Source organism: Buteo buteo, chromosome 13, assembly GCF_964188355.1.
Source record: "Buteo buteo chromosome 13, bButBut1.hap1.1, whole genome shotgun sequence".
Taxonomy (NCBI): domain Eukaryota; kingdom Metazoa; phylum Chordata; class Aves; order Accipitriformes; family Accipitridae; genus Buteo; species Buteo buteo.
Genome location: NC_134183.1, coordinates 28,662,880 through 28,687,400, shown reverse-complemented (window position 1 = coordinate 28,687,400; position 24,521 = coordinate 28,662,880). Strand labels below are relative to the sequence as shown.

The following is a 24,521-nucleotide window of genomic DNA, read 5'->3' as shown; positions in this document are numbered from 1 at the left end:
GCAGGTCTCCCGCTGCTCTGCACTCCCAGCCCTGCAGGCAGGGCCTCGGGGCCCAGCTGCACCACCCAGGCAGGGCTGGCGTCTGCAGAAGAACGGGGCAGAGGCCCACGGCCCGCGGGGAGGCCACGCCACGCCACAGAGCGAGGCGCGTGGAACAAGAGCACCCCTCCGCTCGGCAATTTGTTTCCCAGGAAAACGCGGACTCCTCGCCAGCCGCCATACGAGCGGAAGGCGCCAAACTGCCGCCCGGGCCTGCGGGCGCCGCTTCCGGCCCGCCACTGCGCAGCCGCGGCCTCGGGCCGCCAGTGGGCCTGCGCGCTGCCCCCGCGCCTGCGGCCTCTCCCGCTGCCGGCGCAGGCGCGGCGGCCCCGCCGCCAGCCCAGCCCAGCCCGGCCCGACCCGCCGCCGCCGCCGTTGTCGCCGCCGCCGGCGGGCGGGCGGTGCCTGAGGGGGCGGGGGCGGCGCGCCATGCCCGGGGGGGCGACGGCGGAGCCGGCGCCGAGCCGCGGTCGCTGAGGCGCGGCGGGAGCATGGCCGAGTCGCTGCGGGAGGAGCCGCCGGGCGGGCCGGAGTCGGAGGCCGAGCTGTCGCAGCGGCTGGCCCGCACCAAGGCCCGCTCGTACGGCAGCACGGCGAGCGTGGCGGCGCCGCTGGCCGAGCGCTACGTGGAGCACCGGCTCAGCGCCGGGGACACGCTGCAGGGCATCGCCCTCAAGTACGGCGTCACGGTAAGGCGAGCGCCGCCGGGGCGGCCCGGGGGAAGCCGGAGGGCGGCGGGACGAGCCGCGGGGGGACTGGGCCGCGGGGGCGGCAGGGCCGGTAGCGGCGGTTGGCTCCCGCAACAGCGGCGTGCGGTTCCCCGGTCCGGAGAGTAACGCAGCGAAAGGGGAAGAGGCGCTGGGAGCGGACGAGAGCCGGGAGGTGACGGCGGGAGGTTGGCCCGTAGAGCAGTTCCTACCCGTCGCGGGCAGGAGACTCCGTTCCTGCCGCGGAGACGGCGCTGGGCTTAGTGCTGGTATTTGGAATGCCGGCAGCGGAATCTTAGGACCTGCCCGGGGGGGGTCAGCGCCCAGCCCGGGGGTAAATGGCCGAAGCTCGCACTCTGGCCTGTTGCAGCACAGGCTTGAGAGTGGCGAGCGCCCGGTCGGTGGGGCTGGCCGGCGGCCTCGGGGAAGGGAGATGCACTTACTCCCACCGAGTAAACCTGTGCTCGCGTGACAACTCACCGCTACGCTCATTTCGGATTAAACAAAACCAATGTAATTAAACTTATCTTGGAAGGAATCATTATTTTGTGGTGGACGCATAGGCTGTGACAAGAAGAAAGCATTTCTTCCGGTAGCTTCAGGGCTAAAAATTCTTCCATTCTCACCTACCTGCCAGCCTAGAGGCGATTTACAACAGATTTGAAAGTGTTGCTGCTTTTCTGCTCTCTTCCTGTAGAGGAGAAAGTTTACTTCTCTGGAAAATGTTGAAGGGCTTACAGCAGCCTAAGACATGCAGAGTCCAACAGGGTCTACCAGCAGGCCCTAACACGCTACCGTTCCCCACAGAGCAGAGCTCACCTGCCCTACCTTCATTCCAGGTTATTTGGGGCCCAGCGAGCTACCAACTGACATACCTATATGCAGCTTCAGTAGTCCCAGCATGCAAAATTGCTTGGGGCCAAGCAGCTGATGAGCATAGCTAACAGCATGGTATTAGTACACAGTCAATGTCACTTTCACATCAGCTGCAAAGAGCACCTTCCAGAGTTGGGCTCCTTCCAGAAGAGGTACAATGCAGTCCCAAATTAATAGGTTTTGGATGGAATGGGTTTCCTCTCCTTCTCTGGTTCTGAAAGATCTGCTAAAGCCCTCCAGCAACTTCAACAGCATTCAGCCTCTGTTGTGAAAAGGGTTAAAAGTCTATTTCTCTTCCCTTAAGAAAGATTAAGCAAGCCACTTTTGACCAAATCTTTGTGGCAATGGGATTAATGGCATTTTGGATTTACATCAATCCACATTAAAATAAAGTTTTACTCACTGTGGGGGCAAAGCAAAGTGACCTGAGCTGCTCATTGGATTTGTTTGAATTTTTTTTTTTTTTTTGGAAGTGCTTTCCATAATGGATAAAGTCTCTGGCCTGAATGATCTAGCTATGTTGCTCTTCATTCAGAAATGTATTTGCTCACTGCACTAAGTGAAAAATATACACAGATTACCAAAATAGTAGTTTTCTAGAAAAGAGGCATTTCTAAACACTTTACACTCCCTTTCAGCTAAAGTGAGGTTGTGCATCAAAGCTGTACAGTCTGAAAAAATAGTTTGAACTTATGAACCATAAAGTTTGTTCATCGTATGAGTTTAATAAGCTTTTGCTGTGCTAATGATGCATTTAAAGTATAAATGCTGGGTTTTTTTAAACATCTCATTTGTTATTTGATTCAATGTTGCTAGTATTCTGCTTAAGAAACCAGACCTGCATCATTATAGACTTCAGCTGAGAAAGGTTAAACTGACTTGAAATGTCTCAAAGAGCAATGCCAAGTTAGCTGAAATCAGCCATGGTGTTTCTGCTTTAATAGGTTCCAGCCTAGGGTAGGAACATATGCAAACATGTTCGCTTTTAGCAAAATGAAGAATCTTGTGTGTTCACACAATGACAAGGACTGACTTCCTCAGAAGAGTCATTACATTTGCTTCCTGCATCCTGTATACTTGGCTAGAAGTGAGAGTTGCTGTAATGGGAACGTCAGAATTATCTTTGGCTGCCATTGCATCCAGTATTACTGTTTTTAGAAGTTTCCCCCTGTGGTTTTCCTCACTGGGAGTTACTTTGCAGCAAGAGACATCCTGTCCAGTGCCTGCCTTGGCATGACATAGCCTAGGCAGTTTAAGATGGAAAAAAATGTTGGGGGGGAAGAGAGAGAGATCAGTGTGCTTTGTTTGGCCTCATACGCTGCCCTTCACCCCTCTCCCCCAGGAACTGTCTATTAATCTTGTATGGCTTGCGTTCATTAGATCTTCCTTTGAATGCTGTTGGGTAAATTAACACTGGGAATTAATGTTTAGTATCATATTTATGGTTTAGTTGGAGTGCTGTTTTCCATCACACAGAGGTGTCCCTTTGAGGGGAGAAGGAAGAGGACTATTTGTTTCATTGTCAGTAGAAGCAGTTTTGATGGATGAGTTCAGCACCAGTTTATGCATTGGTGCAGCTTCAGTTAAAGTATTAAAAGCAAAGGCTTAAGCACATGCTTTCACTATTATAGGTCTGTAGCTAACAGAAATTAGTCCAGTTTTCCTAGCACTAAGAAAACTAGTGTTAAGTCCTGCTCTCCGTACACCTATGAGCGTATGGAGTCATACTGAGTTGTAGAAGGAGCAGTATATATTACACATATCAATTAACCTGCTCAAGGCTGAGGGATGTTAATTTTCGAACCAAGTATTTCCCATTTGATTGTTACTCCGTGCAGAGGTGCACAGTCTTCCAAATGCCACGGGATGGTATTTAAAAAGATATTTTAGGAAGAAATAACCAGAGGTAGAGTTACAGTGAAGTAGCATAGAGAACAGCAGTACAGTGCATTATTTATCAGCTATTGAAGCATCACCTTCCGACTCCCCTGTTGCAGAGATCTCAGTTGTCAGCTTTTGTATTGTATTTTAAGAGAAAGGCTCCAGCTAGCATTTTAAATGTTTTTTGGTAGCCATCAAGACAGACAACTTTTAGACATTTTGACAATTGACATTTAAACTAGCATCTCATGGCCATTACAGGTCTCATTACTAAGTCAGGTGAAGCTTCCTGTATGCCCTTCAGATGTTACTCAGCTTGGGAGAGAACTTAAAGATACACTGTGTACTGTGTACGGCTAACTAAAAGTAGTTTCCAGGCTTCAGGAACTGGAAGAGTAATGAGCTTCTCTTACTTGAAGTAGTAGCTCACTGTCTGACACTGGATATTAGTTATTCAGCTTTTGAAAGTGATTATTAAATCTAATAATTCCATCATCTTAGCCATCTGCAGCAACAGGTTGGGGTTGTCTTTAAGTGGAGAATACCACTTTTGTGTATTTAATGGCTAGAAATAACTTACTTCTGAGCTTTACTGCACCATTTTCACTACTCTCACTCTTCCAGACACCTAGCCTTTCTAGAGAGAATCTCCTATTTATTTTTACAGAGAAAGATTTCATCAGGCTTCCAGGACCCAAGCAAATGCATCCATACATGACACCAGGTCTATAATGGCACTGCAGCAGATACTTTTACCAAACAGTACAGGTCTACATTGCATGCAGGAGTTTATTCCAGTTCTGCAAGTGGCCACACAGTCTCACACCTGCACAGAGAAGACAGACTAATATCTCTGCTGTTTTCCCTTGGTTTTAGTCAGCTTCCCCTGCTAGTATGTTCAGTGTAAGAAGTGCACAGGCATGTTAACGCAGTTATTTGTTAACAATGGTCTTTCCTTTGCAATTGGGAAGGACTCCAAGTAGTGTCAGAGCAAAGTTTAAAGAGTTTAAGACTGACAGGCATAAGGTGGTAGAGCAATTTTTTCATCATCTGAGTGCTGAAGATACTTCAGACTTTGAAGTAGTGAGTGGCTAGTGCTTGGAGTGCTCAGCTTTTTCTGGGCGATTATACTAGCAGTAAGACTCCTATTATTACAAGACTTACAGTCTATGCTTACTCAGTTTAGCTCCATTTAGTTTAATAAAAACGAGTAACACTTCTAATGCAGACAAGAGGTATTTTAAGTTCTCTTTATGCTTCTTTTCAAGCAGATTTTATTTAGAGTGCATTTATCATTGCAGTACTGTAGTGATTAGGAATTTCTGGTTATTGCAGTCACCAGGGGACCAGTATGGTCATTTTTCTTTCACTTAAGACTCTTCCTAATGAAATCATGAGTTCAGGTTATAGCTAAAGCTTAAAGTCACATAATCACGGATACTGATTTCCGTGCTGTTTTTAAAGCTTGCAATTGAGAAATAGGAAGCTAGTTTATCTGTTATTGACTTGGAAGGGAAATTCTGATGAGTAAGAACTTAACATTCTTAGCATGGAGATAGTACACACATTTACTGGGAGCTTTTCTTCACCTGTAAAGCAATGGAATTTAGAATAGCTCCTCAGGTTAAGTACAGAACAAGTAGGGCTTTATGCGTTAGTAAGTTGAGAAAGATGGGGTTGTCTTCTTGCTTCTGTCATAAGATTGTCTGTACTGAGAAGTAGGTTGTAAGAAGTACTTTGGGTGAAAGCTGCATTAAAAGTATTCAACAGTTATGTGGTGACTGTTACCATGCATTATTACATACATGAGGTTGCTGTTGATCATGCTGTAGATTCAGTTTACTGGACAAATGCAGCCACTAGTCTATGCAGCTGCATTACAAAGTGTTTAAGAGTCCCCCATTCTTTTCACTGCCTGACTTCTCAATGAAAATCAGGACTTCATCTGAAGTCTGAATTTGTTACATCAGCTAGGGGGGAAAATGCTATGGGTGAGGCATATAGTGCTCTTCCAAGACTTGTGGTACTTGCTGTTCATAATGAGCGTGTCCTAGAATGCTCAAGGTAACTTTGTCACCCCTTGTTTGTATTATGCATGCTTTTTACCAGAGAGTTCACCTACAGCAGCTGCTAGCAGTTCTGAGCCTTCAACAGCATTTCTGCAACAGAATTTTTATTCTTTGGCAAGTTATTCATGTGAGCCTGTGTAGAGATTGGAAGACTGTTTAAAAAAAAAAAAAGGCATCTTTAGGTAGTGCAAGACTTTCTAAAGTCCAATATTTTGGAGTCAAGTCTACATAAAAGGAAAAAGCTAGGGTGTTGAGTTAACAAGGCTAAGACAGAACATACACTTTGCAAAAAAAGCCCCAACAAAACCCTTTCCTGAAGTCATTGCTGCTACAGAGAAAGCATAGATTTAATGTAACTAAAGGTTACTGTACTATTGCAGAAAGTTAGTACTTTATACTTTGCCAAAACTTAATAACTTACATTTTTCCTATCTTTTTCAGATGGAACAAATAAAGAGGGCAAATAAACTGTTCACTAATGACTGTATATTTCTGAGGAAAACCCTGAATATTCCTGTTATATCAGAGAAACCATTACTGTTCAATGGACTTAATTCACTGGAGTCTCCTGAGAATGAAACTGTTGACAGCTCCCCTTCTTGTGATGAAGGACTAGTGACAGTTCAGGAAGAAAGTAGTTCTTCTCCCAGTCCTCAAGAGCCTGACAATCAGCCCGCTGCACCAGAAGAACTATCTGCCAAAGATTTCCTACAGAGGTTGGACTTGCAGATTAAGTTATCCAAACAAGCAGCCAGAAAACTAAAAGATGACAATGTCAGGTAAATGCCGCATTTAGTATTAAGCATCTTAATCTCGTCCTGAAGGCTTTCTACTCTAAGATGAATCCTCTTTGTGGGGTATCTCAGACAGCATCTGTAGTTTTAATTTGTCAACAGCAAGTCTGCTATTATCATGCATCAGATACATTCAGAGCATACTATTAGCAGATGCCTTGATATGACAGTTATAAGGCTGCCTCACAATACATTGATTATAGAATAGCAATAATACTCCATGAAAGCTAGAAGGCCAGTATTCTCCAAGATGTCTTGCTGTGTCAGTGGGCAATTATTTAAGCAAACCCATAATTTTCAGTAGAGTACTAAGCCAAGGCCTATGTGGAAGCTGACTGTGTACAGCAAGGCACAATTACATTTTTCTTCTGTTCCAGATTGCCTCATAATTGGGTAAATATTCTCTATGTTGCAGTTTCAGTTAAGCTATCCTATCTCCTTTCCCTATGCAGTCCCTCCCTTTGTGGATCCACCTATATAGACCTCTGTCTTTTCTTCAGTATTTCTTCTACAGCCAGGAGCTCTCACACAGTTTGCTCATAGAAATAGCAGTACCTTTTGACCTCTCTGCCACAGTGATTATCCCCTCACATATGTAGGCATCCCATGGAGAGTACAGAAAGACTTAGAGTGAAAATGGACTTCAGTAGTGTTTGTTTTCCCATGCCCTTGGGACAAGCTCCCTCTCTCGGGCTGGTTGTCTGGCCTGTTTATTCTCTGCAGAAATTGCCTCAGTGGGTGATCTGAGGTGGCCTTTCTCATGACAATAAAAGGTATGACTGCAGGGGACTGGTATTGCTTCTCTCACCAGAGGGCTGGAGAGAGGTTATGCCTGCAGATATATACTTTGCTTTTGCAAATTTGTTTAATGCAAAACTTCTTCCATCATCCTGGCTCACTTAACGTACTCTGATTTTGAATGCAAGCAACATACTTTTCATGTTAAGAAGAAACTAACCTTTCAGGGCCAAATCTATTGAGCATAGAGTCCCATCATTTCTTTAAGAAGTTAAGGGATTATTTCAGCAACTTAAAAACTTTATTCAATAGACAAAAATTTGAGGGGGAGCAGTATCTTGCATTTAGCAGTTGGACAAGCCTCATTTGGAGATAGACCCTGTAAGACAGCTTAAGGTCATTCATTACCTGTTGCACTCCACATGGAGCTCTCCGTTGCCAGAAGGACACAGGTTTAGAGTTACAGTCTCAGGGAAGGCTGGAATGCTTTCACATCTTGTTAACACACTTGTCAATTATTTTCTTTTGAATTGATTACATGAAAGAGGAAAAACAGCTGCTGGAACTCAGATCTGTCTCTATTTGAACTCATTCACTTGCATTGTTATATTTGAAACAATGTAGAGCATCTATCAAAATGTGCCGCTGCTGACTCACAGATCATTAGATCTATGTATCTAACACAGCTTAGAGTAGGTGTTGACCCAGCAGTTAAGCTGGGTGACAGGAAACCACAGTCCCTGCCAGAGGAAGACAATTATTTTAACATCCTTTCAACAAAATAGCATGTTAATTTACAGAATGAAATTCACTTAGACCTTGCTGTGCCATGAACAGAGCCAGTACAGTGACACTGCACAAATAGTACACTGCTACCACTAATATCCATTTCCTACATTGCTAAGTTACAACCTGTGAAATGAGGGCCTGGTACCAAATTTCCTCCCAAGGAATAGTGGATGCGGGAGGATGAGTTACTTTCCCACTTCCTATTCAGATTTAGCAGGTAATTTTGTTAATTATGCATAGAGCACAGATTTTTATTGGTCGTGATGCTACAGGAAGCATGAAGTACAGAGCTGCAGGCTATCTGCTGAGCAGGATGTCATCCAAAGCTTCTGAAGAACAAAGCTTCCTGTATGTCTGATAAAGTCTTCATAACATTGCCGTCCCATCCTGCCCCAGCTTTCAGTCATGGCTCACAACCCCCCATCCTTGCTTTATCTTCTCCAACTGCGTTCACGCCTTTACAGTCTGACAGGAGTGCCAAAGGACCAAAGTGAATCTTTACTCCATGCAGAGAGCAGGAGTAGAGGGAGACTATTGCCAAAAGCCCTGGAGATACTTTTCAGCTACTGTTTCCTGGGCCCACGCTGGAAGGTGGCAACATTCCTTACTCTGCTCCAGAAGCTCCCCAGGAGGCACCTGTTATCCCTCCTGTGTATACCTTTTTGTCCCTTGCTTGGAGCAGGAGGCATTGAAAATTGGACAGCCATCATGATAATAAACCAGCCTCATGAATACACAAACTTCCAATTCTTAGAGCGAAAGCCATTTATGAAATTAAGAGTGCTGTTTCCAGCTACTCTGGCCTTCTGTATTCAGATTGCCTTGTCGAGCCCTGTTTAGAATGGGACGTACACCAACACTGCAGTGTACTTAAGTGCCTGTTTGAGGGTAAGAAAGGAACACCTAAAGTTACGTCTACTACCACCAAAAGGGATGTTGGCTCTAAGAAAACCACAAGCAGAAGCAGATTATCAATTCTGGAACTTGGAAGAGTCATAACTTCTCGTCATACCCGTGAGCCTGATTTGACAGATGGAGAGAATCACATCTCCTAAATTGCTCTTTAGTTTGGTCTCCCTTAAAATTGCCAAGAGTGCATGCACATACATGCACTGATTCTGATCAAATTCTATGGGCAGTTTTGTGGTCAGAAACTGCCTGGTGCTACAAAGACAGCTTAAGGTGAATTACATTGTTTAATCATAACTCTTGAAGTCACCTCTTTAAGTGCTCTGAAAGGAATAAAGTATATTAATCTCTAAAGTCACTTTCTTCCCAGCAAAAGCCTCTTGCTGTTAGGTAGAAAAATTGAGGAGGTCATAGGTGCAGATTTAGACTAGATATTAAACTTTAATAGCCATGCAAGTAGATGAGCATTAAAGATTATGGAATGTGATCCACTCAGTTTGTGCCAGCTGCTTTTCACTGTTAGAGTTTATGTAAGCATATGGCTAGATCTGTATGTAATACTACTTTTACTAGAGAGTTTCACTGAGCAAGAAATCATTGGTTAATGAATCCCCCAATCAGGCATATTTACTCAAGATGCAGCTTTAGGTGAGCAGCTTAAGGGAGTAAGACCTGGTTTTGTTTTGAGCTATATTTTTATAAGCCAAAAGAAATGTGAAAGTATTGATATAGTAGTTTGTAGCATATGTCACTAACTCACATATTTGCAGATTAGGAAAGAATACCCATTATGAGTTTTATCCACACATGGAAGAAAAGCAACTTGTAATAGTTTGAGAAAATGCAGTAGTGCTTCATCTTGCCCAAAGCATTGTTATGCATGTTCCAGGATGCCAAAACTGAAATTCAGTGATGCTTTTTGTATTGGATAGTTGAACACCACCAGAGGTCTAATGCAAGGTCTTTATAGAGTCCTTAATATTTTAGGGTGGTACTATGGTAGGCTAGAACACTAGAGCTGTATACTGTGCTTGTGGGACAGGTCACATCCTTTGCATTTGTGTTTTAGTGACTCATTTTGAAAACCTTATAACCAAATAGAGCCACTCTAATCACTACTGCTTATACGAGCCATATAATTATCTGGTGTGCAGCGCTGGAACAGAACCATATATTGTCATCTGCTCACTTGCCTTGACCTGAACCTAGGAAAGAGTAAGGTGTTCTTATCAGCTTCAGATGCTTCAATTGAGTTAGTTTGCCCAATAATTGTTCACCATTATTGGCTATCAGCTAAGAAAACATACCTCAACAAAGGAGGCTGCCTGTGAAGAATCTTGTTTTCAGACTCCCAAAAGCTATTAACTCAGGAACTCAAATTGCTGCCTTGTTTAATTGTGGATTCTGGAAGCATCCAAGCATTGGATTCAAGTTCACCTGTTCACACTCAGGTGCACTTGGTCTTACAGAAGTGGTTATTAGCATTTTTTTATTGTGGCCTGATGCATACAACAGCTTGCAGTAGATGTCTTTCAGCTCCTGTAACCTGCTGGGCAAAGTGGCAACAGCAAACAGGAGGAGACAACACTTAGAAGCACTGTAATGCTGTGCTGTTCTTTTCCCTTTGCCTGAAGGAGAATGTTGCAGTGACTTACCACTTTGCTATTTTAAGCATCTTAAAAGTGAAGAAAATTGTTTGGTCATTAAACATACACACACTGCCATGTTGTTGCTTGTGGGCCATGGGCCAGAGCTACTACTATGTAGTTTCATTTCATGTAGAGCTTGGCTCCTTTTTAAGCCATCAGAACAGACTCGTACATGCTATGTACAGTTCTGAAGATCTATGTTAGTAATATTTCCTGGCCATTACCTTGGTTTGGAATAATATGTTGTAGACCTCATCCCATAGCCTAGTACTGCAGCCCGGGACAGAAGGTTAGAAGCTGTTCTTGCCAACCCTTACTGCCAACTACTGCATGCCTGAGCCTTGGTCAGAAATTTATTTTGCACATTACAGCCAGTCACTGCTTTGCTTAGGTTCAAGCATAATGACCTACTACATGGTTCTTACATCCCTGCCACATACAGAAACCCCTCAAAGCTGGCTGTGACTCAAGTGCCAGTCTTCTGCCCTCTACTGACAATTGCCAAGTAAAAGCCCATAGTCCAAGTGCATATTTCACAAGGGAAATAAGTGGAGACGAACAGCTTAGACTAGCCATTTTGTTACTTTGATGTTTGAAGACCTGCTAATATGACATCCCTATTTCAACTCTTCTGTTCTCCATATACACCCCTACTATCCACCATAATCAACTGCAGCTAATTTGAGTCCAGCGTTTGGCTGTTGCCATGTCGTGATGGGTGTTATTCCTGTATTAAGGCTTTCAAGAAGGACTGAAAGGCCGATTCTGACAGCCTCTGATTAGAGGGAAGGTCTTTTTGCTGTAACTCTGCCACATTTTATTCTCCTGAAAGGGGAAACAAAACAAAGCTAAGAAATACGAAGTAATATTCAGTGTACGGCACTGAAAGTAAGCTTCTCCCCTACTTGACAGTCTAAACTCCGAAAATACAGAATTTCTCCTTCATCCTCACAAACTGGCAGGAGATCACTATTTGCAACTATGTTCTGGGCATATGTGGCTAGAAACCTCTTGACCCAGAAGGGCATATATCAGAGCTTCAGAATATACTTTTTGAAAAACTTGGCTTCAGCCAAGTAGTTATGGTTGAATTTTACAGTCCTGCAGTTCGATCTTACAAGCTTGGTGTGTTGATAGGTTTCAATTCTGAAAAAAAGTTTCACAATGTATTGTCTTGAGACAATTTATAGATCAAAAGTGCTTTAGTGCTTATTCAACTAAACATGAGTTGTTTGCTTCTGTACTTTACTGTCATGCCATGTGTTATGAACAGCCTCTGCAAATTATAGTATTCCATGGCAGTTTTGCAATGCAGAATTGATGATATAAGGAAAGATACTACTTAAAATACACACAGATCATCTGTATCTTAAGAATCATGCTTGGTACTGGGTCTGTAGCATCACTAATGTAAATAGATGTAGTATTTGTAAGAAAAGCTAAAATTGGTTTTCTGTTCTACTGTAACCACACATCCCTGCAATAACTACCAGTTTCATCCAAAACCTGTTTTTTTGAGGTTTCTTTTTTTTTTTTTTACAAGATTGTTTCAAGGCAAACCCCAATATTGTGTCTTTGGTTTAAGAAGATAATTTTGCTGGATTATGCAAGAACAGAGGAGGGCTGGGAAAGTGAGTGCAAGTTACTGAGCTGCTTGGTTAGTTTGTAGGGTTCTTTCCTCTGATTCTATTTTGGGGGGTTATGTGAAATTTAAATTGTAGATAAATAATCATGTTTAGAAGCAAGTAGAGAAAAGCCTGCATGATTGGGGTTTGGAATACTATTGAAATACACGATTTTTAACTTAGACCATTATTAGACTATTTGAATAACTGTACCTTTGTGTGGAGGCACATGCAGTATTAAAACTAACTGGAAATCCTTTGCAGCTCACAGTGTAGCAACTCTTAAGTGTTTCTGCTCTCACCAAAACAGTAAAATTGGCAGCAGCTTTAAGAATAGGCTCTCAGGAACATCATTTTGAAGCCACAGTAGTAGAAAACAATTCTCTTTGGAGAACTTAGCGTGCTTGAATTAGTACTGGATGCTGCACTGCAATAGGTTTACATAACCACTTTTTTTTTTTAAAGGCAATGTTGTCAAGTAAACAGTAGGCGGACTGATTTTTTCTGAGGATTTTTTAATAGCAACACTACTTTGGTTTATCCAGTCATTGCATTAACAATAGCACTTGTGGGCAACTATTTTCTTGTAAGAAAATCCAAGTGATCAGTCTCAATATTGATTGCGGCACGGGAAGTATATATCAAGGAGCCCACTCAAGGAATATCCTTGCAGGATCAAGACAGGTGCAGCTACAACTATGATGGACTGCTCCTGTTCTTGCCTCAGTTGGTCTGTCTGCACCCCCTGCCATTCAAAAGGCTGAAACAAACCTACAACTAAGGTTGCTTTTTAAAAAAAAAATAAAATTGACAGCAACAGTACTGGAACTCCAGCATGCCCTCCACTTGTTTATCCTTTGCAGTACTTCTTATTGATCTGGCACTGTAGTGTCAAGAAGAGTTCATTAAACTCTAAATGCATTCTGATGTTGAACTTACATGGCTTTACTTGTTTTCAGCATTCTGTTCTTGAAACAACGACAACTCCAGAGATGTGTAATGAACAGTAGTATGCTGCAAGTAGTATTCCTGTTAGGCAATGCCAGTCTTGTCTGTTTTGATCCATTAGGAAAATTGTTATCTGCATTTGCATTACAGTTACTGTTGAGACATGGTATGTTCCTGATCTGATGATTATGATAATTTTCTTTTTTAGAGAGGAGGAGAATGAGGAAGGTCCCTATGCAACTTCTTCGTATCACCAGTAGAAGACAGATGTGATGGCCTGAAAACTTTCCATGAAATCAGTTCTTAAAGAACTAAACGGTCAATAATTCAAAACCCAAGTCTTTTGGACTCATCATCTTGATGTACTTAAAACAAGTCACGAATGGGTAATTGCACTGAAATTATGACCTCTTCTGCCTTCCATAGGTTAATGTCCTTATGCTATATCAACAAAGGGTTTAAGCCTTCCAAAACTAGCAATGGCCTTTATACCCCTTCTGTGCAAACTGTAGCATGGTAGCAACAATATATCCTTGAGGTCACCTTTATGCAGGATGTTGATCTTTAGTAAAGATTTTGTAAATACTTGTTAAAGTGAAATTTGTTTTAAGTATTTAAAAATATTAAATAAGTTTGCTTGTAAATGACAAACTATGAAAACAATAGGAATTTACTTATTCTGCAAGCACAGGCAAGTTTGCTGTGGAAATTTTGTCTACTTCAGAGCTGCAGAACTTGCCTCTGAACTCTGTGTGTGTCTATGTGTGATTATGATATTTCCCAGAAAGGGGAATTCGACTTGTTTTGATGAGTTAAAGCCTTTACAGTTAAACAACTGTTTGCAAATTGGATTTCTGCTAATAAAAGGGAAGAGTTACAGCAAGAGATTTTTCTTTGTGAGATACGACATTGGAATATCAGATGTGTGTTCTTGTGTACAGTTATATATTTTGTGTGGTTTTAATTTAATAAATACAAAAATACCAATGTGTCTGTTCATAATGAAGTCAGCTTGGTTCTAGTCTGGTTTTTGTGAAGAATGGTTTGTCTAGTTATGTGAGCTATTAGGTACTAATTTCAGGGCAAATAATGTCCTTTACCTTTACCGTATAGCTCACCCTCCTAAATGAGACCTGTAAGAACTATTTGCTCTAGTTGTGCAGTCAAGAAAACTGTATTAAGATTAATAAGAGCCACACTGGTAAGCCTTCGCTGTTCTGAGAAGAGATGCCAGTATTCACGTCTGCAAGTGGACCCTACCTGAAGCTCAGGAAGGCAGAGTGCAGACTGCATTCACTCTTTGCCCTGAAGTTAATGTATTAGCAAGTTCTTGTTAAGCATCCTACAATTTTTCCTCAAGTATTCAATAAGCTTCACAAAACTTTTGTCAGTAAAGAATTGCCGGATGCCCACTGTGACACGTGTTTCCTATATATCAGCTCATTTATACAGTTTATTGCTCCCTCAAAGGAAAAACTTTCTGCAGTATGTTATGATGGGAGCAATATAGAAAGTTACATTAATTTACTAAAACAAGAAGTAAAAATTCAAAGCTAGACAGGAATTGGCGTTTCCCTAGAGCTTGCAGGAACTCAGACATGGCAGGCTCATTCAAATCATCTCTAGCTCTCGTCCTAAAGAGGAGGTCTGCAGTGGCACACAAATTAACAAGAGCAGAGAAAGCTTAGAGTGCATAAAAGAAAGCATTGATTTTTCTCGAAGAGAGTGGTGAATTAGTTTTAGATCTTGCATCTTTCTTGAATTGGGATTTGTATCTATTCCTTATAGGATAATAATTTCTCTTGTTGTCAGTTAATTTCAGTAGGACATTACTGGAGCCAGAATAAACTACTTTTCCAAAGGAGACCCTAGCTTCAAGCCCAGGTGTATTTTATAATCCTACAGAAAAATTTAATCCTTTTCAGCCCAAGAGCTGCTGTTGTAATACCCTCACCTATCCAGCACATGCAGGATCAGGGTGCTTTGCTGAGCAGGTCAGAAGCGCAGCTTTCCTTGCACAGCAAGCACGCCTCTTGGCAGTCGCACACTGCTGACCAAGCTCCTGACAGAGCCACATTTCACTCCGCCCTTCCCAAGAGCGCTGCTGTGCTCGTGGGCGGGAGGACCTTCAGGACAAGCCACGGAAGATCAGTGACACCATTTACATCTACTTTTCCTGACTGAGAAGGCCGTACAGAAGCACGAGGGAAGAAGCAGCTGTGCCAGCCTGGAGACGTGGTTGGGCAGAGCCCCACGGCTGCACACTCTTCCCTGCAGATGCAGATTTCAGTCCCACGGCTCACGCCAGCAGGACCCTGATTGACCCACAGCATCTCTGGAGACCCCACCACGCCAGCGCTCAACACACCATCCATTGCAAAACCATTAGCATAGCCCAGCAGAGACACCTAACCCATCTGTTCCACACGAGCATCTTCCCCCGGGGAGGATTTCAGTGCCGCCATTAACCGCAACCAAGGCTGCCTGCAAGAGGCCCGACCTTGCTGGCCGCGGCTCCAGAGCAGGTCTCCGCTCCTCGCGGGCCACGGAGACGCTCTTCACAGCTCCCCAAAGGCACGCTGCTCCGCACCAGGCCAGAAAGGCCCTTAGCTTTTCCTTCCACTCCACCTTCTTTAGCGCTTGTATTTACCAAAACGTGCAGCCCCCGGGGCTGGCTGGGGCAATTTCAGGCAGAAGTGAAGCACACAGCGCAGATAAAATTACCTGCGTTGCACCTATTCTGTGGTGGGAAACCTGCACGTTTGTAGATTTGTTTTTACATATTTCTTCAGTCAAAGCTTGAAAAGTCAAAACCTGGGCAGGCTTGGACTAGGATCTTTTTAAATTAAATGTGGGACACATCTGATAAAAAGTTTTCATTTGGGACTCATTTGTAATGTGGCTGGAGGCTACTAAACCCCTGTAAGTCCAGTTAACTCAGCCATCAAGTGCTGCAGTTGCATCTAACATTCTCAGAGCGGGGCATCCCGCAGACGTCGCGATGAACTCCTATTGCTCTGTGGTGCAGGACATCCTCAAAAACTGGGCAGTGGATAGAAAGGATGCATTCTCTTCAATGCACAAAAGCAGCCTTGTACTACTGTAGCTTGTAGTAAAGTGTTTAATAAAGTACAGTATCAGAAACAGTAGTCTAATAGAAAAGCTCAAAAGGTGATACCATATATGTTGTACTTGTTACATTTTCAGTGATAATTTAGGGAGTGAAGGATCCAGCAGAGATACAAACAACATAGAAACTGATTTTTGTCAATTTAGAACCAGAGATGTGCAGGTGTTGAAAATACCTTTCTCGCAGGAAAAAGGAAAGCACTGATAGAATATGATTTACTAATTATGTACTAAACACTCAAGCAGCAGATGTCCAGTGCTAATGTGCTCCAAGTGTTCCCTTCAAAATAAGGACTGATCTGTAGTGCAGGCTTAAACTCACGTCACTTGGTTTGATTTTATTTAGCGTAAGTCATAGCCTTTTAGAAAGGCATGGTGATTCATCAGGCTGGCTGTTTTTACTGTCTAGTTCTGAAAGGTGTGATTTACCAATAGACGTTCATTTGATGTACCAGCAATGAAACCAGTATTTGAAGCATTCAAATAACAAGTTTAATGGGCTTGGGCAGGATGGGAAGTGAATTGCGTTTGAAGAACGTAGCTGAGATTGCTTATCTATCCGTCAGAGAGCTTGCTCTGTTCTCAGCCAGTCATCAGGTTGGTCTAATTGGTCTATGTATGTACCCCAAGTGATGCACAGCAGCAGAGTAAGCACAGAACATGTCCGAGAACATGCATACTCTGAACTAGAATCAGGTCATACCCATTGTTTGGACTTTTTTTCTAAATTATGTCACCTATGCTTTGTTGAAGTTAGAAAATTTGCAAAACTGAGAGGCTAAAAAATATTGTACTAGCCTTTTTGTGGACACAAACTGTTCATAATCACAGGTCGCTAGCTGATGACATCTTTCCATTAGTACCAGACTCCTGCATAGACTCCTGAAAGGTGAAAGTAAGAACCTAACTTCCAATGAAAATAACAATATTATTATACTACTCATTATATTGACAGGAGAAGAAAGTTTGCTTTTTTTTTTTAAAAGTAGCCATTGGGGAAGAAAAGTTTGACCTTTTTGTTTTTTAAGTGCAGATCACTACCACTTCCCCAACTGTAAAGGTCTACGGTTAGTTATCTTTCTTCTGATTTCTTTCATAAATCCAAAAGTCTACTTTTCCAGTGTGATAGTCACATAAGAAAGTAAGTCACAAGCTGTTGCAGAAAAAAACTGAGATCTATAGGGACAAGAATAAATTCTGTTCTTTGGGAACATTAGATGATGATGATGATGATGATGATGATGATGATGATAATAATAATAGAGGGTTTAGATGAGAACAAATACACTGATTCAAAATAACAGGAATTCTTTTTCCCTTATTATTTTCTGCAGTGTTTCTAAGGGACTATTTTTCAACCAGGAAGGTTACATTGACTACACTTCTGGATACAATTTTTATCTTAAAAAAAATACCACCATTAGTGACTGATACTGCAATTCAATGATCCGTATCAGGAAGTGTATAAGCAGGCAGTGACATACTTTTTGTATGCTAGAAAGCATTCATTGGCTTATGTACCATCAGTTTTCAAATTGATATGCTGTTACACTTCATTGCTATCACATTCATTTAATATTTGTTACTAATAATGTTCTGTTGCTAATGTTCAGTTGGTAATTTATGTTTTGCAGGGATTCCACAGCTTACTTCAGTTGGCTAAGAAACATTGCTTAAATCTCCTCTCTCCAACTGTGCTGAGAAAATGAGGAAGGAAACGATCTGCCCATTTAACATTTACAGAATTTTGTGCCGTGCAGGCAGTGCTGTCAGTCAGCATCTCCCTTCATTGGCAGGCAGATTCTGACCTCTGCATCAGCTAACATTTTTTGACTGTATCAATCTGCATCAGCTAACATTTTTTGACTGTATCAATCTCAGAAGTATCATGAGTTTTTTAAAAAAATCAGAGCAGAGATAACCTCAATTATCAATGAAGAACTTGTAAATAAAGAGAATAGGGCTTTCCTGGAGTTCATTTAGACAAATGACTGCTGCAAGGGATAAGTCTAAGGACTTACGTCTTCTGGGACTCAGTTTAAAATTTAGTTTTCTAAAAACTTTAGCTTTGATCTTGCTTCATGAGTTCTTCATACATAAAATTATCCATTCACTTAAATATAAAAGATCTCATAAACCATTCTTCAAAAACTCTGAGTTGAGGAAGAAGAATGAGGGTGACATTTTTGTTTTCCTTTTTCATTCTTTAGGAGGTACCAAATTCTTGGTGAATGAGAGCGTATATATGCCTAGAAAACAGTTTTCCAAAATAATACTGCTCAACACAGATCAGAAGTCAGTAAACACACCACAGCCTTGATATTCAGAGATGCTGAGATATGATAGGTTCTTTAAGTCTTTCTGAAAAGCAGGAGCCATGTTCCCAAAAATATCTCTAGCTGCAAACTCCCCTTCCCATGCAAAATGACTTGAACTGCTTTCCTTTTTTTTTTTTCTTTAAAGAAAGTAATGGCTATTTACACTTGTTATCAGGCTACTCACATCAGGAATTCAACTACTTATGCATGCACAATCATCAAGTAGTGCACCGAAGAGAATGTTTATACATGCTGAATGAAGCAACAAGGAGGAGAATACAGCTCTGTAATACAAAAGGCAGTTGCAGTGTCAAAGCTTTATCAGTTAGCTAAGGACACTATAGTCCCAGTTATAGAATACTACATGAAGAAATAAAAAAGGGTCAAGAAAAAAAAGGTATTAGGATTTTAAAACAAGATTTCTGGATATAAAATCATATTAAGATTAATGAAAACTTTAATAGGTAACTTATTTTCAAATATTTTATTTAGAGAACTGTGAACTATTTTCTAATAATGCCCTTTACATAGTTGCATCTATAGAAAGCTAGTGGAGTGAGAGCAAAAAGATATAGCATTAAAAGAACTTTCCATCAGAAATGATTGGTTTATCTACAAAAGTACCAAACACAAATAATAAATCAAAGAGAACATTACATAAATATTTATCCTATCAAATACAAATTCAGTGTCAGAATTTGGCGTTTAGGATTGATTTGTGAGTGTAGGAAAATACAGTATGCAGTCAGTGTACGGAGCACTAGAGCTCTTCATTTCTGTCTAGAAAGTTGTCAGTACAATGTAAACAGAGCATTTCTAATGATATCCTCAAATTAACAGATCATAAGTCACTGAGCCGGGAGTGGGGGAAGCTATACTAGTTTTCTACATTTTTGGCAGCCACTAGCTTTTTACAGGCTGCCATATATGCGTTTAATTACGTCAGCCTCTTCCTTGTCCAGGATGCCCTTGTCCACATAAGCATCAGCTTGCTGATCAATGAAATCTCTCAGCTTTGAAAGATCATAGTCTGAAAAATAAGAATTAATTTGCACAATGAGTCATTGCCATTATACTGCTTCACCTAAGAAACAATGTCATTGCAAAGTTTATCCAACAAATGCAGTTTATCCAACACGAATTCACTACAAGTGCAGCTTGTGAAAACAATTTAAAAAAACCAACACCTGCACAAAGTCTTTTCATGTATCATGGTGCTTTTAGTATTCAAGAGGAATAATCATCTCTTGCTCTTGATGGACTGCTAACAAATGCTTAAGTAAGAATATTTTCTGGTCCAGAGATTTGATGTTCTAGTCTGCATGGCAAAAGCTGTTGTTAAAACCCTATTATTTTCACAACTGTAATGGTTTCAAAAGAAAGTATTAAATTCACTCTTTCCTATTGAAATCCCAGTAAAATTTCCACTTACTACAAACACCTGTAGTGAAAATTCAAGAAAGCAACTTCCTGGAAATAAATCAAAATAATTAAACAATTATTTACCTTGATACAGAACATAATATCCTGACATGAAAAATACTGCAGTGACAGTGTTAGTGTCAAAGGAGTCTTTGACAATCTTTGTATGTCAATCTGCAATACAGTGCTGAAAGACCCTTTCTCATTTTCTGATACATGGTGGCATCTATGCAGCATGATTCACACCATATGCATCAAACAGACTTCTCCTATGCTGGAAAACATCACTATTTTCCATGAAAAGAATTCTACTGCACAGCAATCTTTCAAGTAACATAAAAAGGTAACCTATTGTGTCGTCAGAACTCTGGCAACAGATCCAGTATATTCACACATAAACACAATACAAGTTTCAGTTACATAATTTACTGCATAGAATGTAAAGCTTAACTTGTTAGATGACATGTCAGTAGTCTGGAAAACATCAATGTCTTAAGGGTTCATACTAAGTTAAATGAATTAGTATCTTTCACAAAAACATACATCCTGAATTTTTCAGTATAAATTACTTATTCCACAGACAGAACCTTCAGAATACATTAATACTGATTTTGTAATGTAGTCCAATGTATATCATCATACAGCAGTAAGTGGAAGGACCTTCTTTCAAATTACATTCTTAACAAAACAGACAATAATGACTTTCTGTCTTATTATGGTTGAGTGACCAAAATTGGATAGAAATAGAAAGACATTAAGAAGCAAATTAATGCTTGCGATCATTTTTATAACAGTATAAGGCAATTTCAAGTGAGTAATACAGAAAATTGATATTCAGAACTCCACAATCCTGCAGAGGTGTCCTCTCCATATCTGAGTTAATAGGAATTTTGCCATTTGCTGTACTGAGGCCAAGATTTCACATCTGGTCCGTTACTGGCATTACTTAAGACAATGTAACCTGTTTGCCTTTCCACCCTATCTGAGTAATAGGCACAAATAGTACCTAGCAATTTAATAATAAGGTTGTGAGATTTCATTCATCTTGACAGAATGAGAGTCTCCAGTGAAATATACCATGGAATGGAAACGAATGGAAGAACAAATACTAAATTAATATAGCATCCACATTATTCACATTAAAATTCCTGAGCTTATTTTTCTTCTAGAATAGTGCTTACAACTCTAAGATCATTACGTGGAGATGTGAAGGTTTAATTACTAAACATTCTGTATGAGATTACAACCATTTAGATATTATCCAATTCTGGCTAATTTGTATATCTCATGGCAATTTAATTTGATTTTTTAAATAGAAATTGATAACTGTTAATTTCTAATACTTATTTACAAGCTATTAATTTGGACAAGTAATTATAAAAATCAGCTTTGGTTTATATTCACCACAACAGCTGCAGCATTACATTGAGCTATGAAACTGCTACAGTAAATGGAGTGAGGTCTCATCTGCATATTCAAATCAAGCCATTTGCCACTGCAATTCATTATAGAATTTACTTTCATTCCTAAATGGCTACTGTTAGTGTTATGAAACTATAAGCTACCTAGGTATTTTGTGAAAAATCAGAACATGCTATTTGCATGTATTAGTTAAATGAGTCACAGCTATGTTCTTTGGAGACTAAATACAATAGAATACCCAGCAGCCAATTACCAGTGGGAGCGATGTTAATTTACACAGGCGCGGAGCTGGTCTTAAAGAGCATTGGTTTCAAATATCAAGCCAGGTCTGGGAGATACTAAGGACAGGCCCACAGAGCCTATAGATTGTATATATGCAAAAAAAACTTTGGACAGAAAAGCCAGTCAGGCCAAAATCTGGGCTTTTGACACGTTTCTCTTTAAATCGTCCAGCCCACTCAAGTTTACTCGCCTCCTTAAGAGGCAACTGATATTTTTAAACTGGGAACATTTCCAGGATCATTAGCTATTGAATGAATAATAACTTCTATTGAAATTCATACAAAGTTAAGCATCTACAAATATTTGCCTGAAGAAAACCTAAACCTCTTCAAGTATATTCAGTGAGTAAAACAATCCATGAGTAGGGGTGGAAAAGACTGGCCATTTTAATACACAAATTACTTTGTGAATCACTTTTGCGCTAGCTCCCAGGTGCTACCTGGAAGTGGAGAAATGATTGATGAGCACATCAGTACCACCTGATCTTGTACTGAAGAAACGCAGCACAATGCATTCATGGTTAGATAAGCTTGCCCCGACTGGGCTTCCTTTAACATCATCGCAGGAGAACTGAATTAGCATTTTACAAAAATAAAAAGTATGGAAAGGCACAATAAAGATAATGTATCAGAAGAGTAAGAACACTATTTAATTTTGTTGTAACTTACACTCGCTTCAAGGCCCATTTCCATTGTCAGAGGATAATAAAGATGTTTTAGGGCAAATGAAAATCCACCTACGCAGAAAGTGTACAACTTGATGCATTCACGGCAGATAAAATGCTATCGATCTGCAGTCACAGCCGTTTTCAGACCGCAGCAGTGCAGGGGAAAGGTTACTATGAAAAGGAGTGAGGGGCTGCCCAGTCAGTACGTGTGATACAGAGAAATAATTGCACATGACTGAGATCTAATTACTATAACGAGTACACTGACAAACAGAAACATTTATTAGAATTGGCAGGAAAACTCTTGAGCAAATATGTATGCCTGCTGCTAATTGCCATCACTGCCATTGTGTGGAAGTGATTTTAGAGATGGAAAATTTTTTTTAAAAGCCCTTCCTATTATGGAGTTTCTGTATAGGAAAAGGGATGTGTTGGGCTGTAGGCATGCACTCATCTCTGAAATGTAATTCATATGCACTTCAGCTCACAGAGAGGGTGGCTAGATTACCCAAGGCTAATCTCATCTCAGATCTCCCCTCTGCTTGGCTGGTACAAGAAGGATCCTTCTCACCAGGCGCCAGTCATACCCCAGGGATAGATCTCTTGGCTAGGAACCTTCACTTACAGAGTGGGTGATGGCAGAAGACCCAGCAATGACAGAGAGAAGGGATAGGAGGCTGGTTTTATGTAAGATCTCAAGGGCAAAAATGATATGGATAAATAAAGATCTGTGAAAAATAAGCTAGAAATCCTGCTGCTGTTAGCTCCCTCCCTCCAGCTCTCATACAGCCCTGCCTCCAAGGAAGAGTCAAATGGTGGGGCAGCTGGTGACCTACCCTGTGCAGCTGCTTCAGTCACTGTTCCCTTTCTACACAGCTTTGCGTGTGAGAGCTACAAGTCATTAGAGTTGATTTGGGCTATAATCCAACATATTACACTGCTAGTGACATAAGTTTGTACCTAAACTATTTATGGTTATGAAACAAAACTCATTGCTGTTTGTGCTGGCATGCGCAGTGCTAGCCAGATGCACTGAGCTTTTCTAGACACATCCAGACATTTAAAACACATTTACCTCACGTATAAAATCAAAATTAAAAGATATGTTGAACTAAGAAATGAAGCACCAGACAAAACTGATGTACTGTTACCTGGTGACAGGCAGACCACCATGACTATCTGGATAGCACATGACTAACTTCTACCTGGTTAGTCACTGTGTGTTTTGCAGCCAATGGCTGTTCAGGCCAGTTTACATGAATTTGCCTTAGTTTACTATTTTCATTCATTGATTTAACTTTTACACAACCTGTATTATTTAACACTAACACCACTAATTATAACTATAATCTTAACAAGCACAGTTTCACATTACTATTATTTAATTTATAACATAATGCTAAGTTATACAACACAATTTAAATTACTTGCTTTGTAATGTATATGGTGCCCACCCCAATGTCAAGGCTTTTTACTTCATACCTTCTTTGTTACCTTGTTTGTTGTGTTTTTTTAGCCATTCTATGTTCTTCCTGATGGCTTCCAAATATGCCTCAGCTTTCCCTAGAGGACAGGATGAGAGAGAAATAAGGCACTTACATCAATGATTGATGCAGCTTGCTTAACTGGGTGAAGCTGGTCACAGCAAAGGCAGATTAAAACTATTCTTAGTTTCTGTTTAAAAGCTGAGTGCTGTCAACTTTAGTCAGGCAAAATTCTCACAGATGGCTAGCATGTTTTGTCTGTGCAAGATTTGTCATCCAGAAACTTAGGATCATGGCTTTTTTGACCTCTATACATAACTTTGGTGGTATCCATAGATACTGCATACGTGGATTAAGGGCAACCTGTAGATTTTTGATCATCATAATTGTTCAGCAAAGGTGAAGCTGTTAAGACAGCAAGGAATGACTTAAATAAGACTGAGAGCTTTGAGTATCTGCTCAAATACAAAGTGTCAGAAAACTCCTCCATACAATAGTACTAACAGCATACAGCAAATCTAAGACTGTGATGTTTTGGAAAGACAAGTTGAAATACAGCTACTTATATTTACTAAGAAAAAGGATATATTAAAATTACCATGATAAATCCTTGTTATAGCTGAAATTGTAAAGTGATGGCTATTTTTGGACTAGAAAGCACACAGGACAGAATTAGTTCAAGGATTACCTAATAAGGCCCCTAAGGAAATATTCCAGCTAATGGATTTTGAATTCTTAACTTGGCTGGAGCTTTATTGATGTAATGTTCTTAC

At 40.8% G+C, this 24,521-nt stretch overlaps 2 protein-coding genes across 7 annotated transcripts in view; one reads left to right on the top strand and one right to left on the bottom strand.

Annotated features, from left to right (window-relative positions):
* The first annotated feature begins 361 nt into the window (after positions 1 to 361).
* LYSMD2 (LysM domain containing 2) lies at positions 362 to 14,030 on the top strand. Its single transcript, XM_075045266.1, has 3 exons — positions 362 to 728; positions 6,014 to 6,351; positions 13,233 to 14,030. Exons 1-3 carry the CDS (start codon positions 531 to 533, stop codon positions 13,282 to 13,284), a joined length of 588 nt encoding a protein of 195 aa, XP_074901367.1. The 5' UTR covers positions 362 to 530; the 3' UTR covers positions 13,285 to 14,030.
* Positions 14,031 to 18,953: 4,923 nt separating this feature from the next.
* SCG3 (secretogranin III) overlaps positions 18,954 to 24,521 on the bottom strand; it is a 31,740-nt gene continuing 26,172 nt past the window's right edge. For 5 of the 6 annotated variants that reach the window (XM_075045258.1, XM_075045259.1, XM_075045260.1 and 2 more), the window contains 2 exons: positions 23,747 to 23,827; positions 18,954 to 19,501 (listed from right to left, as the gene is read on the bottom strand). In XM_075045258.1, the coding sequence (XP_074901359.1) occupies positions 19,383 to 19,501; positions 23,747 to 23,827 (200 nt within the window). In that variant the 3' untranslated portion in view covers positions 18,954 to 19,382. The remainder of the gene's footprint in view (positions 19,502 to 23,746; positions 23,828 to 24,521) is intronic. The other variant, XM_075045263.1, reaches the window with a different exon arrangement.

Bases quoted from the DNA above. Each gene is read 5' to 3' on its own strand.
- LYSMD2 (XM_075045266.1), top strand. From the start codon at position 531: ATGGCCGAGTCGCTGCGGGAGGAGCCGCCGGGCGGGCCGGAGTCGGAG. The intron at 729-6,013 runs GTAAGGCGAGCG...TATCTTTTTCAG, and splicing joins CCCTCAAGTACGGCGTCACG to ATGGAACAAATAAAGAGGGC. The intron at 6,352-13,232 runs GTAAATGCCGCA...TTTCTTTTTTAG, and splicing joins CTAAAAGATGACAATGTCAG to AGAGGAGGAGAATGAGGAAG.